General features: G+C 44.5%; 1 protein-coding gene across 3 annotated transcripts in view; it reads left to right on the top strand.

Moving 5' to 3' along the window:
• Positions 1-13,692, top strand: part of ttyh3a (tweety family member 3a) — a 56,008-nt gene that overhangs the window by 27,220 nt on the left and 15,096 nt on the right. For all 3 annotated transcript variants that reach the window (XM_070449628.1, XM_070449627.1, XM_024010995.2), the window contains exons 3-8: positions 2,264-2,375; positions 2,620-2,840; positions 3,903-3,998; positions 8,037-8,109; positions 8,720-8,795; positions 12,927-12,982. In XM_070449628.1, the coding sequence (XP_070305729.1) occupies positions 2,264-2,375; positions 2,620-2,840; positions 3,903-3,998; positions 8,037-8,109; positions 8,720-8,795; positions 12,927-12,982 (634 nt within the window). The remainder of the gene's footprint in view (positions 1-2,263; positions 2,376-2,619; positions 2,841-3,902; positions 3,999-8,036; positions 8,110-8,719; positions 8,796-12,926; positions 12,983-13,692) is intronic.

Here is a 13,692-nt window from a genome sequence, read left to right as displayed (position 1 = left end):
ACTTTGTCTATAGATTGTATGCAGGGGGTGATTGAATGTCTTTCTCCAGGTTTGTTCTGAAGTAGTTTACCTTCTCTTATGTCTATAATGGTTGTCTCTACCTCAGGGACGGGAGAAAGAAGCAATTGTCGTATTGTACAGCTTTAACTTTTCTCAAAAGGGGTTGCCATGGCAATTTCATAAGTCATTGATGGTGTGTCAATGTGATATCACTGTTGCTGTGGCTGAATCGTAGAATTCAGTTCGGCTCTGTTTAGAGATATTTTCCTCATCTCTCCTTGAAGATTCTCTACTTCAACTGAGACATTATGTTGAGTATGGCAATTTCATAAGTCATTAATGGTGCGTCAATGTGATATCGCTGTGGCTGAATTGTAGAATTCAGTTCGACTCTTGTGTTTAGAGATATTCTCCTCATCTGTCCTTGAAGATGCTCTATTTCAACTGAGACATTATGTTGAGTAAGCCTAATGTCTGTTGATGTAGCCTAGTTATTGCTGCAGCCTTAAATGCATGACACTCAAACTTCTCTTTTGAAATGTTTGAGGTTTTGGTTACTGCAATGGCCTGGTCTTGGCTCCATTGGTGCTGAACAAGCTAGATGTTTATCAATGCCAGAGGAACCCTTTGTTTGGCCTTACCCCAGACCCACACCCTATACAGATCATCCTGGCAGATTTACTGCCTTGCAGGAATGATGGGAACTCTGCTACGACTGCAGAAAACCATGTATAGCCTTAGGAAGATTACATCTGTCTGAGAACATCAACTGAACCTACCTGCTTTAAACATACTGTTTATAATGGCAGTGAAGCTTTGAAATCCTGCAATACAATGTTAAAAGCCAGGCTGTTTGATACACTGCCCTCAGACCTTCCATCTTGCTTGTACAGTCCCTCCAACTGCCTTATAATGATGTCGGCCTATTTGCTTTAGTTTATAGCGCTGAAGGACTCTCTGTATGGAGCCTGTCCTCCATCTGATGTCACGTGTGTGAACTGTAGATGGACTGTCCTTCAACAAGCTGCTGTACACATAGAACACTCCTCCAGTTTGCATGTGTTCAGCTGAGAGTGGCCATATGGTCAATAGGCTATTGTTTGGGCTGGATGGCTGGCTGTCCGGCTCGGCTGTCTCTCGGTCAGCGGGGAGGCAGTGATTGTGACGCCTATTGAACTGCTCACAATGGGAGGGAATTGGAGAATATTGGTTATTATTTTAATTATGTTAATATTGTACATCTCCAAAGTAAGCTTTGGCAATATGTACGTTTTTATGTCATGCCGATAAAGCGTATTGAATTGAGAGAGAGCGAGAGAGAGAGATATAGTGACACCTGGTGGTGAGGTATTTGTTTCCCAAAGGGGAAAGAGGTTAAAAGTAGTGACAACTCCTCCTTAGACAAGGCTGATATCATTCTCGTTGTTGATTCAATTGATTACCCCCCACATGTATTGAGCAACAGTCCCACTCTCACCAGGTCTTCAGTTTCTACTGAGTTTCCTGGGTTTCACTGCTGAGCAAAATTCAATCGCGTTCTAATCTAAAGGACAACACAGACTTCTAAAGGCCTACTGGAAGTAGTTTTTAATAGGTAGCTAATATTCTGAATGTTTATGTAAGTAATTAGATGGTACTTGTATCAGAAATTCAGCGTTGCGTATTGCCACCTCTAATTTATTTGATTACACTTGTTTATAGGTTAGCTCATTGGTTCCCATTCCTGTCTAGACCAGTGGTTCCCAACCTTTTTCTGGCTACTGTACCACCATCTGAACTTTGCTCTGCCCAGAGTACCCCTGAAGTGCCCCCTCATGTGCATTTTACCAGTAGACCCATGGTCTCACGAGTCTTCTCAAGTACCCCCTGTGGATAGGCCAAGTACCCCCAGGGCTCCTGGTACTCCTGGTTGGGAACCACTGGTCTAGTGCTAGCTGGCAGGCAGTAGGTCTTTGATAGCCAGGACGGCTCCCCCTATAATCTCCGGCCTCCATGAATGGGCAAGGGTTGATGTCCTGTGTCAGTGCAGCCTTTGTCAGCTCTATGGTGGGGCTCTGGGCATTGCTGACCCATTCCTCTTGGTTGCTATGGACTCTGTATAGAGAGGCTTTCTGCTGGAGCTCAATGCTGCCTGTTCAGTGGTATCTATCCCTGGCAGGGTTCACATGCCGACCCCCTTCGTCTGTCTGTCTGTCTGCCGTGCTATGCCGACCCCTCTTCCTCCTCCTAACCGCTTCCTCTCCTCCCCTTTGTCTCCCTTCAGCGCCGGCATTGCTGTTGGTTTCTATGGGAATGGCGAGACCTGTGACGGAGTGAACAGGCTGACGTACTCCCTGCGCCATGCCAACCGCACAGTGGCAGGAGTGCAGAAACTGGTAATACTCAGAACTCTCATTGAAACAATGACACCGCAGCAAAATCTCTACTGTCACAGCCATAACATGGGCTGGGCCCACCATTCACAGTCATCATACTGTTGATCACTATAAGGAGCAATGATTCCCCTGCTAACCCCAAATAGATAGGATATAATATAATTAACACTATTGATTTTGTCTATCCCCATAAGGAGTGGGTTGTTAGTGACCTTGGGTGTCCCTCTCTGTGCCTACTACCTAGGTATCAGACAGCACGGGCTCCCTGAAGCAGACGGCGGATGGCAGTCTGGAGCAGCTGGAGGGCCAGTACGCCAAGCACACAGACTATATGTCTATCATCCAGAAGCTGCAGGGCCAGCTGGACGAGCTGGTGAGGCAGATGGTGGCGATCCCCTTCTGGGACAATAGAGACATCTCCCTGGAGGAGCTGGCCGTCAACATCGAGCTCTACGACTGGTACAGGTGAGAGATGGGCAGACTTGGGAGACTCAATACATGACATCTCAGGACATACAATTTCTATTGTTCACCAAAACCATTACCAGAACTGAGGCCTGTTTGTTTTAGTACATAATTTGGCTATTGTAGGTGAATGTAGTTGGAGTTTGTTTTCCTGTCTTGTTGTATGATACATTGCTTGTATTTCAAGTTGGGGATTATTAGCTACTTTTGCTGCTGCCTCATTTACATACAGGAGCTCACAGCAACGTGGGTTTAATGGAGTGTGAACAGAGCTACACAGCTTCCACTCTGAGAGGAATCCTGCACTAGAGGATTAGCAGTTTACGCGAACAGTACGTCATCCCTCGTAGATTTATGTTTATGCTGGTGTCGTGCTGCATAATTCTACTGCTAGGCCTTTTAGAGAGAGAATCATATCAGTTGATACTCAGAAAAGGCTAATATGAACCAGATCAGACCTCTGATTTTTCTGGGAAAACCCTTCAAATGAAGCATGTAGTGGGAGGAGACACTGGATGAAACCCGAAACACACAACACAGTCCTCCCTCCTGAAACTCGTGTTAACAACCCTGCAGTGTAAGATGAGTTTATATATCCTCAGCACATTTCACAGTTGGATAGTTCGTCTCTCTCCTGGCGAGACCGTCCAGCCAGCCAGCCAGTGATGTTCAGTTGGATCTGTATGAATGTGAAAGTAGTTAACGGCGACGGCTGCAGTCAACGGTGGAAACGCCTTTTACAGTTAAATCAGTCTGATTCAGCAGCCGACCCTCCCTGCTACTTCCTCTCGACGTCTCTAACACTTCCTCCCTCAGCATCTCGCAGGGGAAGTGGTCTTCAAATCACATATTTTTGTTTTATGCATGTTTGAAGCAATCCCCATGTTTGTACCCTTTTGTTTTCTTTAGCAGTACCGATGTGATTTGTACAGTGGTCATAGATAACATCTTCTTCTTTCTGTTCTGTGCTGCGTTTGTCAGCAGGTGTTTGGGTTTCTTCAGTCAGTCGGTCTATAGTTCTGTTGTGTTTGTGACTGTTGTTATTGTTGTGTTCCACCTCAGGTGGCTGGGCTACTTAGGACTGCTGCTTTTCAACATCCTCATCTGCCTGCTCGTGCTGTTTGGCCTCATTCGCAACTCCAAGGGAACACTTATTGGGTGAGTCCTACCATGTGAGGGAGTGAGCCAAAAAGAACTGTGGGGAGAGGGACCATATTCTGCTAGGCCATATATTTATAGCAATTGTCATGCTATTCAATTATTTAAATAAAACGAAAGCCTCCCAACGTGTCAGAAGTTTTATCTCGTGTATCACTTTGTACGCCCGTTGCAAATGACTTTTGACTGTACGCTGAATAACCTTGTCATTGCGATTATGTGAGACGAATTCACGCTTCATAAAGTGTCCGCCGGTCACAGTCCATTTGGCACGTGCATTAAAACTAATCTCTCAGAAGAATCCTCTGTCTCAACTCTTGACAACTCTGCAGGAAAGTATGTTAGATCCTTTTTAAAAGGCATCAAGGACACAGGCTCAGCACTGCCTGTCCTCCTCTTCAGTCTCTCCCCTTCTATTTCATTTAATGATCTGTGTCTGTGGATACAGCGGGGTCAGTTTGGGTGGCTCATTGTCATGTGAGTCAGTTCCAGAGCATTGGGCTTTATGGTTCCCCCAGGTCCCCCTCTCCTATCCCTCCGATGTCCTTTCATCTCACGCATCCTCAGTGAATCAGACCCAGGTCATCCTCAAGCCCTGCCCAGAGACCAATAAAGGGGTACTTCCTCTAACATAATTAACCCTAACTCTCCTTGTGAGATGAGGGAAACATTATCCCAAGTCCCTGTGGGTGTTTAGGGTTGAAATCAAGGTTTCCTTTTTCATAGCTCAACATTAAACCCTCCAGCATCTTATTTACATCAGTCATAATGTGTAATAGCCATCGTTTGGTGTTAAGGCTAAGCAACTCCCAGTCCCAGGCAATGTTCCCTCAATTTTTTTGCGGCATTGAGAACATTTTTGTCTCCTTCAAGCGAACTTGAATGTTATGAAAATTCTGTGCAACTTCCAGTGCCTTTTTACTGTGTGAACTGAGGCTGTACCCAGTTTTTTGGTTAGTTTTAATAGTGGCCAAGTGGGCTACTGTGGCTATTTGATCATAATGTTGGCATACCAGAGTGGCCTACCATAAAAAACTATGGAGAAAATGTAATCATAACATTTTAGCATGGAATAACTATAGAAATAACTGTTCTATGATACAGGCCTACATTCCATGAGACTTTTGAAAACATGCAGGGCTTGACATTAACCTGTTTTAGCTACTTGTAAAAGGCTACTTTACAAAATAAAATGCATTATTATTCCCATAACATTATTATTTCAGAGGATCAGACAAAAATGTATGCTACCCTCTGCATATTGCCTACTCTTAAAATACAATATTGCCACTTGAAGCCATAAAAAAATATCTTTACCTGACTCGCTTTTCAAAGAGTGCTAGAAATGTACACATTTTGTGAAGGCTGGGAATTGCCAAGGACCTCACAATACAATGTTTTCGTGGTTAGGTGCCAATATGATATGTATTGCGATTCTCACGATTCTATATGTATTAGTGATTCGATACTGTCATTTTATTGCGTTCTGAACATATTGCTCACGAGGGAGAGCCATGAGAAAATTAGTTTTGAACAGTCATGGAAATGAAAGTGCATAAAACAAATGGGCTTTATAAAGAAGATGGAGAACAAGCTATGAAGGACAAATAGTGGAGTTTTGGTGCAGGTACAGCCAACTAGTGCAAAAATAATAATTGCGACATTGTCAAAACGATACGAAATATCATAAAAATGATATCCGGATATGTAACTGTATCGATTAAAAAAAATTAAAATAATTCATCAATAGTTTTGTGCTCTTGTAGGAAACAATCACTCCTCCATTGCTTACCAAAAATGTGCTACAGTATAATTTGGCTAATAACTCACTAACTATCAAAGAATAGGCCTATGAACAAATGTGCTAGAGCTATCCCTGACAAAAAAAATATAAATAATAAACTTTGTCGCCCGAGAGTCGTCTGCTCTTTCGACCAATCTATTGGTCAGAATTTTTAAACGTGTATTTTTCATATATAGACACATCCTATGTGTGTTAATCAAATCAACGATATGCACTGAGCTTGTCTGATGCTTTAAGCACACTGTTTGATTTAAATAATTAAGACACACAAATGACTAGAGGGACTCCGACCGCAATTGATTTGATTGTGCCAGACCGGGCTCAGACTTGCTGCACTTGTGTTAAAAAAAAAAAAAAAATGGCAGCAAATGACTGTGTGACTAGCACCCGTTGTCTCTCTTCTCCCTGCTGCAGCGACCACCACATAACATCAACAGAGTTTATCGATCTGTCCATGTTGTTGAAGATGCAACATAATTACAACCATTTCTGACTGAAAAGTTCTGTTACCTAAATCCCTCATTTGTTTAGGAAAAACATTCCCTATTCCCTTGACCCTTGCTCTTAACGTGACACATGTATGCATCGCATGCACGTGACCAATAGGGCCTGACCTATAGCATATCATAATTACATCAATCAATTAGTTATAACAAACTCTGAACACCGTAACACGTGACAGCAAAAGGGATGCAGAGGACGTGACAAATAAACTCGAAACGGGAATGTTTACTGGTTGCTCAGGAGGTAAAGGGGAAGTCAGATGTGTGGAATAAATTTGACTAGTTGTGGAAAATACTAGAGATCAAGAAAAAGAAGGTAAGGAGCAAGCGCCGAGTGCTTCATTTTATTTTTTAGCTAAAATGCTTGATTGCATTTCAAATAATTAATGACTCGTATGCTGTGCGATGACATGAACAGCTGAATGATTGATTGATACAGTACTGTACCCTATTTAACTATTGAAATATAGTCCTAAGTAAGTTACGGTATTAAGACTAAGCAGGAGGTGCTCTTAGGCCTACAGCTCGATGGTGGATATACAAGGCTGCTATACTAAGCCTACTAATGATAATGACATTACTTATTGTTATTATAGTGATGATCATAATAGTAATAATAACAAGGAGATCAAGAAAAAGGAGGGTTGTTATTATTATGATTTATAAATATAATTTTTCGGACAATTTGGAACCGTGCAAACACTAAATAAATGATAAATAATACCAGAGAGGCTGTTCTAATGAAGAAAATGTGTAACGACTTTATTACAGCATAGCAAAGATTAAAAACAGCCGTATCTGTGAAATTGTTTATCCGACTTTTTGTGGTTGCGTGAGGCTTGGTGCTCACGGAATCAGTAGGCTATTAAGCAAACACTCAAACAGGCAACAGATGCAGGATCTGTCTTATTTCTGTAGATGTAGAAGGATGATTTATAAAGCCAATCCCATTTTGATTATAGACCTAATTAAGTTTCTTCCTCACTTTTCTTAGACAATTAAGGCAAGAGCTTTTTTCTCGTCTCCAAACTCTGCTGCTGCCTCCCACATATGCTGGCTGACTTTGCTATTATGCACATAGCAACATGGTTTAGGAAAAGCACCAATTCAACACCGTACTGATATTTCAGAACCACGGACAGCGACTACTATCCAACGCGGGAGAAAGCGCATTTGTTATAGTGTTGCACCATTGTTCTTAGGTAATATAACCATATAAAATTTCAGTAGCACGTCTTAGTGATGGACTGTGCCATCCCCACGGCTTCCACAATGGATTAGTCCAATCAGACAGGTGTCTTGTAGACAATGATGATAAATAAAAAATCTCGGTCAACCAAAAAATCTACTAAATGGGGTCAGCCCTAAAATGTGCACGCGGGTGGGTACATGCGGTTCTTCACTTTGATCTCAAAACAAGTGCATCAACTCGCGGTCGCTCGTGCCTGTCAATGCAATAGAATCCTCCTCCGATGCGCTCTGCTCTGCCTATAACAAAATATAACTTTTTCCCCTTGTATGTTCCATTGAAAGGGACAAATATTATGTTGATTCGATCACAATTCCCACAGTAGAGGGAAACGTTGCAAGTGTAAACTAACGGGGTGAATCTGTAGTAAAGTTGAGTGAAGTTCAATCTCGTGCGTCTCTGTGCGGGCTGGTATTTCTTCTGGGCGGCAGTCCTGTTCTAACCTCTGTCCTCTCTCTCGCTCTCTCTCTCTCCTTCCCCAGAGTGTGTCTTCTGGGCATCCTGGCTCTGGTTATRAGCTGGGCCTCCCTGGGTCTGGAGTTGGCTGTGTCTGCCGTGAGTGTCTCCATGGGAACATGGCTCTATATCTCTATGTTGAGGCTTGGAACCCAGAGCTCAGCCCCACAGTAGTGTGGGAGTTAGAACCTGTACAACCTTTTACCTGAGTCACTGCAGTGGGCCAGCTGACACTGAACAAAATAGAATGTTTGGCATGAGGTGCTATAATCAGTATGATTCATGAAGTTAGGTTTGTTAACACTTGCCAAGTTTATCTAGGGACAATTGCGAGGCAGACTAGCTACTACAATTTATAGCTGGTACAGTGTGCCGTTGGTTGTGCGCAGCATGCCTTTATCAAATATGTAGGACCCGGTGGGATCTGTCTTTATGCAAATCCCCCTCCCACACCATTTCAAATGGATAATTCCCTCCCCTGCATATGAATCAGAGATGACCCCCCCCCCCGCCTCGTCTTCCTTCCGTGACACGATGGTGCATGTGATCTTTATTATCTCCTGGTGGAATCCTCTAGTGAGACTGATTATCCTACAGACTAAACATTCTCATTATTCTAACTACTGTGTTGTTGGGAAATGTCCTGTTGTGCTTTCTGACTGTTTGGTTTTTCCCCACCGTGTGAATGTGTTTCACTCCCTCTCTGCAGACCTCCAGTGACTTCTGCGTTGCTCCTGACATGTTCGTCACCCAAATGACCGAACAGTATGGAGTGCTCAATAAAGGTGAAGATTCATTAAGAGGAATCGTCAGTGTCTTTGATCTCTCAATAAACGTGACAAATCTATCATAAAGAGAAATGAAGACTCTGCTCTCTGTGCGATTCACGTCTAACTCTACTTTTAAGTTGTTCTGTGCAAGAATGCTGAGAGGCAAGTTTTTGTTAGATTTCTCACAGTCACGTAAGCTTTCATATCCTGTTTGTTTTGGAGGAGAACCGTCTGCTGACAATGAATTGCGTTCTCTCTTCAACTTGACAGAACACGACAACAGTTGTAGAAAATCGTTTTAGGGGGAAATGCCTAACACCAATGAAAAGTGTGGCTTTAACACTGTCTGTTTGTTTGTTTGATAAAATGAGTGTTTCTTTTGTCGTCGGGTACTCATCTGGAGGATGTTTTTGATAGCTCTGACAAATGATTGGATTCATTCTCTTCAGTAGCATGCACGCTGGGATATGATGCGGAAATAATGACAGAGCAACGACACAAATGCCAAAAGCGCTTTAATATGTGCCAGACAAGCCCAATCACTTTGATGCTCAGTCAATCCCCCATCCCACCCTGGGGAGAGAGATAAAACTTTATTTTCTCTGGCCAGCGGTGAAATGTATTGCTTTCAGATTTATGGACCTGAGCTGGGGTGCATGAGCTACCTCCTCAAACCTGTAATAGGACTCAATAAATTACCCCCAGAGCATCTGTGGCCGGGCAGACAAGCCAGGGGTGACGGGCTGCGCTGTATTTTAAGTGTCTAATACGGCCTGTGGCGTAATTGGCCAATCTGGTCCCATGATGAGGGGAGATGAGGGGAGAAAGAGATTGAGCCAGGGGTGTGTGAAGTAGTCTGTGTGTGAATGACATAAGACCAGTGGAGGAGGGGGATGAGGAGAGACATGTTATGGTGAGGGAGGAAGGCCGGCAGGCAGTGTGTGTGTGTGTGTGTGTGTGTGTGTGTGTGTGTGTGTGTGTGTGTGCTGTCTCTTATACACATCTAGATGTGTATAAGAGACAGGTGTGTGTGTTTCTTGTGTGTGTGTGTGTGTGTGTGTGTGTGTGTGTGTGTGTGTGTGTGTGTGTGTGTGTGTGTGTGTGTGTGTGTGTGTGTGTGTGTGTGTGTGTGTGTGTGTGTTTCTACTGCAGTCGACGGTATCTGTGGAAAAGTACCGCATAATTTAACACAGTCACCAGTAGGGCTGGGAATTGCCAGGGACGATATAATCACGATACTTAGGTGCCTTGCGATTCTCACAAAGGAGCCATGAGAAAACAAGTTTTGATCAGTCATGGAAATAAAAGTGCTGAAAACAAATTGGCTCCGTATTTCATATAAGAAGCTATGAAGTAAAAATACTGTAGTTTTGGTGCAGGTACAGCCAACTAGCGCAAAAATAATATTACGATATTGTCAAAACGATACATGGTCAAAAATACCCCGATATGTAACTGTATCGATTATCAATGTTTTTCCCCTAACACTAGTGCCCAGTTAGTGTCATCCTCTTTCTAAATCACCACTCCATTGTCAAGTCATTGCTGGAGAAAATAGAGCTCTCTACCCTGTCATTGTGAAGCCCTCTGTCTACTCTCAGTAGGAATACTAGAGGAGGGAGCTCCAGTTAGGAAAGCCAACATTAACTATAGATCCTGGCTAGTTTGGCTAGTTGAACTGTTGTTAAGACCTATGTCTTCACCCACTGCCTTGGGGCTGGACTCGGACATTCAGGGGTGTTACTGTGTTCTGTTTTCCCTGTGTGTTAACATGCCTGTGTGTTTATAAGCAGAAATGATTAGAATGTACGGTGGTTTAGACTCAGAAGGGAGCTGAACATTTTTGTGGAGTTGCAAGACTTGATTTTAAATTGGTACGCTGTTGGTGATATGGCTCTGAGAGAGTCTCTCTCTCTTCAACATGGTGTCCAGTGCATGTTTGTGACCCCTAAGAATGACCGTGTCTTCCTCCCCTAAGGTTGTTGTTCTCAATTCGCAAACGGCAGCCTTTGAAAAGGTCCCCCTTTTCGTGACCTTTATTCCGTTCTGTCCTTATTTCATACCTGTCACTCGACATCAGGAGAAGAGAGTGGCCGTCCTGGACAAGCCGTTGGTTTTATTACTGCACGCGATTTCCTGTTTTATTTTGCCCTGGTAAATGAACCCTACAGGGCAGGTTATAGTTCACTCTGCAACAGCTCTGGTTCCATTCTTCATCTTATCTGTTGTTCCTCGCTGGCTGTAATATGTCAATCTTTACTGCCCTGTCCTAGCCCCCAACAGAAAGGCTGTTCTATTCTCCCGCTCTCTGCTTAACGTTTCGGCCGTTGTTTCTCTTTTACATCACTCTGCCGTTATGGTAGTAAAATCCTGAACCCAATTATTGCAGCTCCCACAAAGATAAGTTATGAGTCTGTCATCTCTGACTGGCTGTTTTAAACACTAGTACAAGCCGTAAATGAGAGGTCTTCTATTCAGCCTGTTGTATATGGCCATCCAAGGATATCATTGAATGAGCAGTTCATTTCCCTTGTCAGTGCCATAATTACACTGTTTATGAGACTCACAGGGAGGGAGCTCAGTTTAGAGGAGCTACGGCAGATGTGAACTGGCCCATCCATAACCAGAGCAGACTTGCTCTTCTCTCTACCACGCTGTGTGTGTGTGTGCTGTAGAATATCCGGAACCCACCTGACTGTGTGGGAATCCACCTGACTGTGTGGGAATCAGTGGACGTCACAGGCCAGTGTGACATCAGAAAATAGGATGCCATGTGTTATGTTGGTGGTGCTGGTGATTTCTCTTGATTAATACTGGACCAGAAGGAGAGCCACTCTGATTCAAACCTCTGCCATGCTGTGCTATGTTTGAGTCACGCACTCCCAAATAGCATTATTTATTAAATTGCATGAGTGTGTGGGTGAGAATACATGTCTCCTCCTCACACCGTCCCAGATTGAGTTCCCTAAAGCAGGATACTTTTCATCCTACTGGCACAGTGTGCCTGACTGTGCTGCTAGCTAACCCATTAGCATTGTTTACGGAGCTCTGAACCGTCACCATCGACCCAGGTTCTGTCCCAAATGGCACCCTATTCCCTATATAGTGCTCTACTACTATTGACCAGGATGTAGGGTGCCATTAGAGACGCAACCCCAATCTCCTCTCCTCACGAGCCCCCGGTCTCCTCTCCTCTCTCGAGCCCCCGGTTCCTCTCTCTCTCGAGCCCCCGGTCTCCTCTCCTCACGAGCCCCCGTCTCCTCTCCTCACGAGCCCCCGGTCTTCCTCTCCTCTCGAGCCCCCGGTCTCCTCTCCTCACGAGCCCCGGTCTCCTCTCGAGCTCCCGGTCTCCTTCTCTCTCTAGCCCCCGGGTCTCCTCTCCTCTCGAGCCCCAGGTCTCCTCTCCTCTCGAGCCCCCGGTCTCCTCTCCTCGAGCCCCCGTCTCCTCTCCTCACGAGCCCCCGGTCTCCTCTCCTCACGAGCTCTCCGGTCTCCTCTTCCTCACGGAGCTCCCGGTCTCCTCTCCCTCTCGAGCCCCCGGTCTCCTCTCCTCTCGAGCCCCCCGTCCTCCTCTCCTCTCGAGCCCCCGGTCTCCTCTCCTCTCGAGCTCCCGGTCTCCTCTCCTCTCGAGCCCCCGGTCTCCTCTCCTCACGAGCCCCCAGCTAATCGGCAGCCATTGATTACTCTGCAGGCCCTCCCAAAGATAATTATTCACCCTCTTTCAGAAAAGCAACCCCAAAAAATAACCCAATTTCTGTCCATCTCTCTCTGTCTCTGGGGAAGCTGACCTGAGATGATACCACATCACTGTAGGTTATGGGGTTCACCAGCTGACATTCAGTAGACTAGGCACTGCTTCAGGCAGTGGCATATAAAGGCTATGGGATGTCAAGGTCAGGGAATAGAAATACCATCCAGTAAGTCACCATGGTGGTGAATGAAAGCTCCCACATACTGCAGCTTCTAAAGGACCTGCTTTCACAGGGGAAATGGTTGGAGAGAAAACATGATGGCCTCTGTGAGAATGTGTTCTTGCAATTCACCGTGTAGTAATAGTAGTGTCACTGTACAACTAACTAGACTGAGGTTGTCTGCGGTACTGCTCACATCATCTGATCCAGGCCTGTTGTGTGTGTTTTTCCACAGACATTTTGCAGTACTACATGACATGCAGTGTGGGCCAAACCAACCCATTCCAACAGGTAGGCTACTTCAAACAGACTTTTTACTGTCCATCATATTTTAGCAAAGCGCTTTGATATAGGCCTCGCAGGCAGCAGGGATGTGTTGGTTTTATAGCATGTTTAGTATTCATATCTTTTTCAGTGTACAGTATATGCGTGAATCAGGCTAGCATGTAACTTTGATGCGGGTTATAATTTATCTGAGATACTGAGGCTGAACAGTGAGATGACTCATCTAGCTAATGCGTCTCGCTACCTTGCATACTGTATAATGTATGCACATATCTTCTCTCTCATCTATGACCTCCGAATGACCTCTGCGTGTGAATGAGACGATCCCATTGGACGAAAGGAAGGGCGACGATGATCATATGCAGCCTTTATAGACTGCCGTCTCAGATTAACATTTCACACCGACGCCTCGGCCTTAAAAACAGCAGCTTTAACCCAGCGGGTGAAGTTGGTGGAAGTGATGTCATTAGAACATGTTCTGCCTGCTGGCAGAAACTGAGTCTTAGTAAGAGGAGTAAGACTAGTCAACAACCGCTACTTCAGAGGGAAAATATRGTCTTTTCACTTAGACTTTGTAGCTTTTAATCGACTAATTAAAGTGTCGCAAAACATTGATGTACAGGAGATGTTTACTGACAAACATATCTCCCAGAAAAGCTTTTTGTTCAAAAAGGGGTCACAAAAAAGCATATTATGACGTACACTCTGTACCGGTC

Source organism: Salvelinus sp. IW2-2015, linkage group LG20 (assembly GCF_002910315.2).
Source record: "Salvelinus sp. IW2-2015 linkage group LG20, ASM291031v2, whole genome shotgun sequence".
Classification (NCBI taxonomy): Eukaryota; Metazoa; Chordata; class Actinopteri; order Salmoniformes; family Salmonidae; genus Salvelinus; species Salvelinus sp. IW2-2015.
The sequence above is the reverse complement of the archived record's forward strand: the minus strand, read 5'-3'. Positions and strand labels throughout refer to the sequence as shown.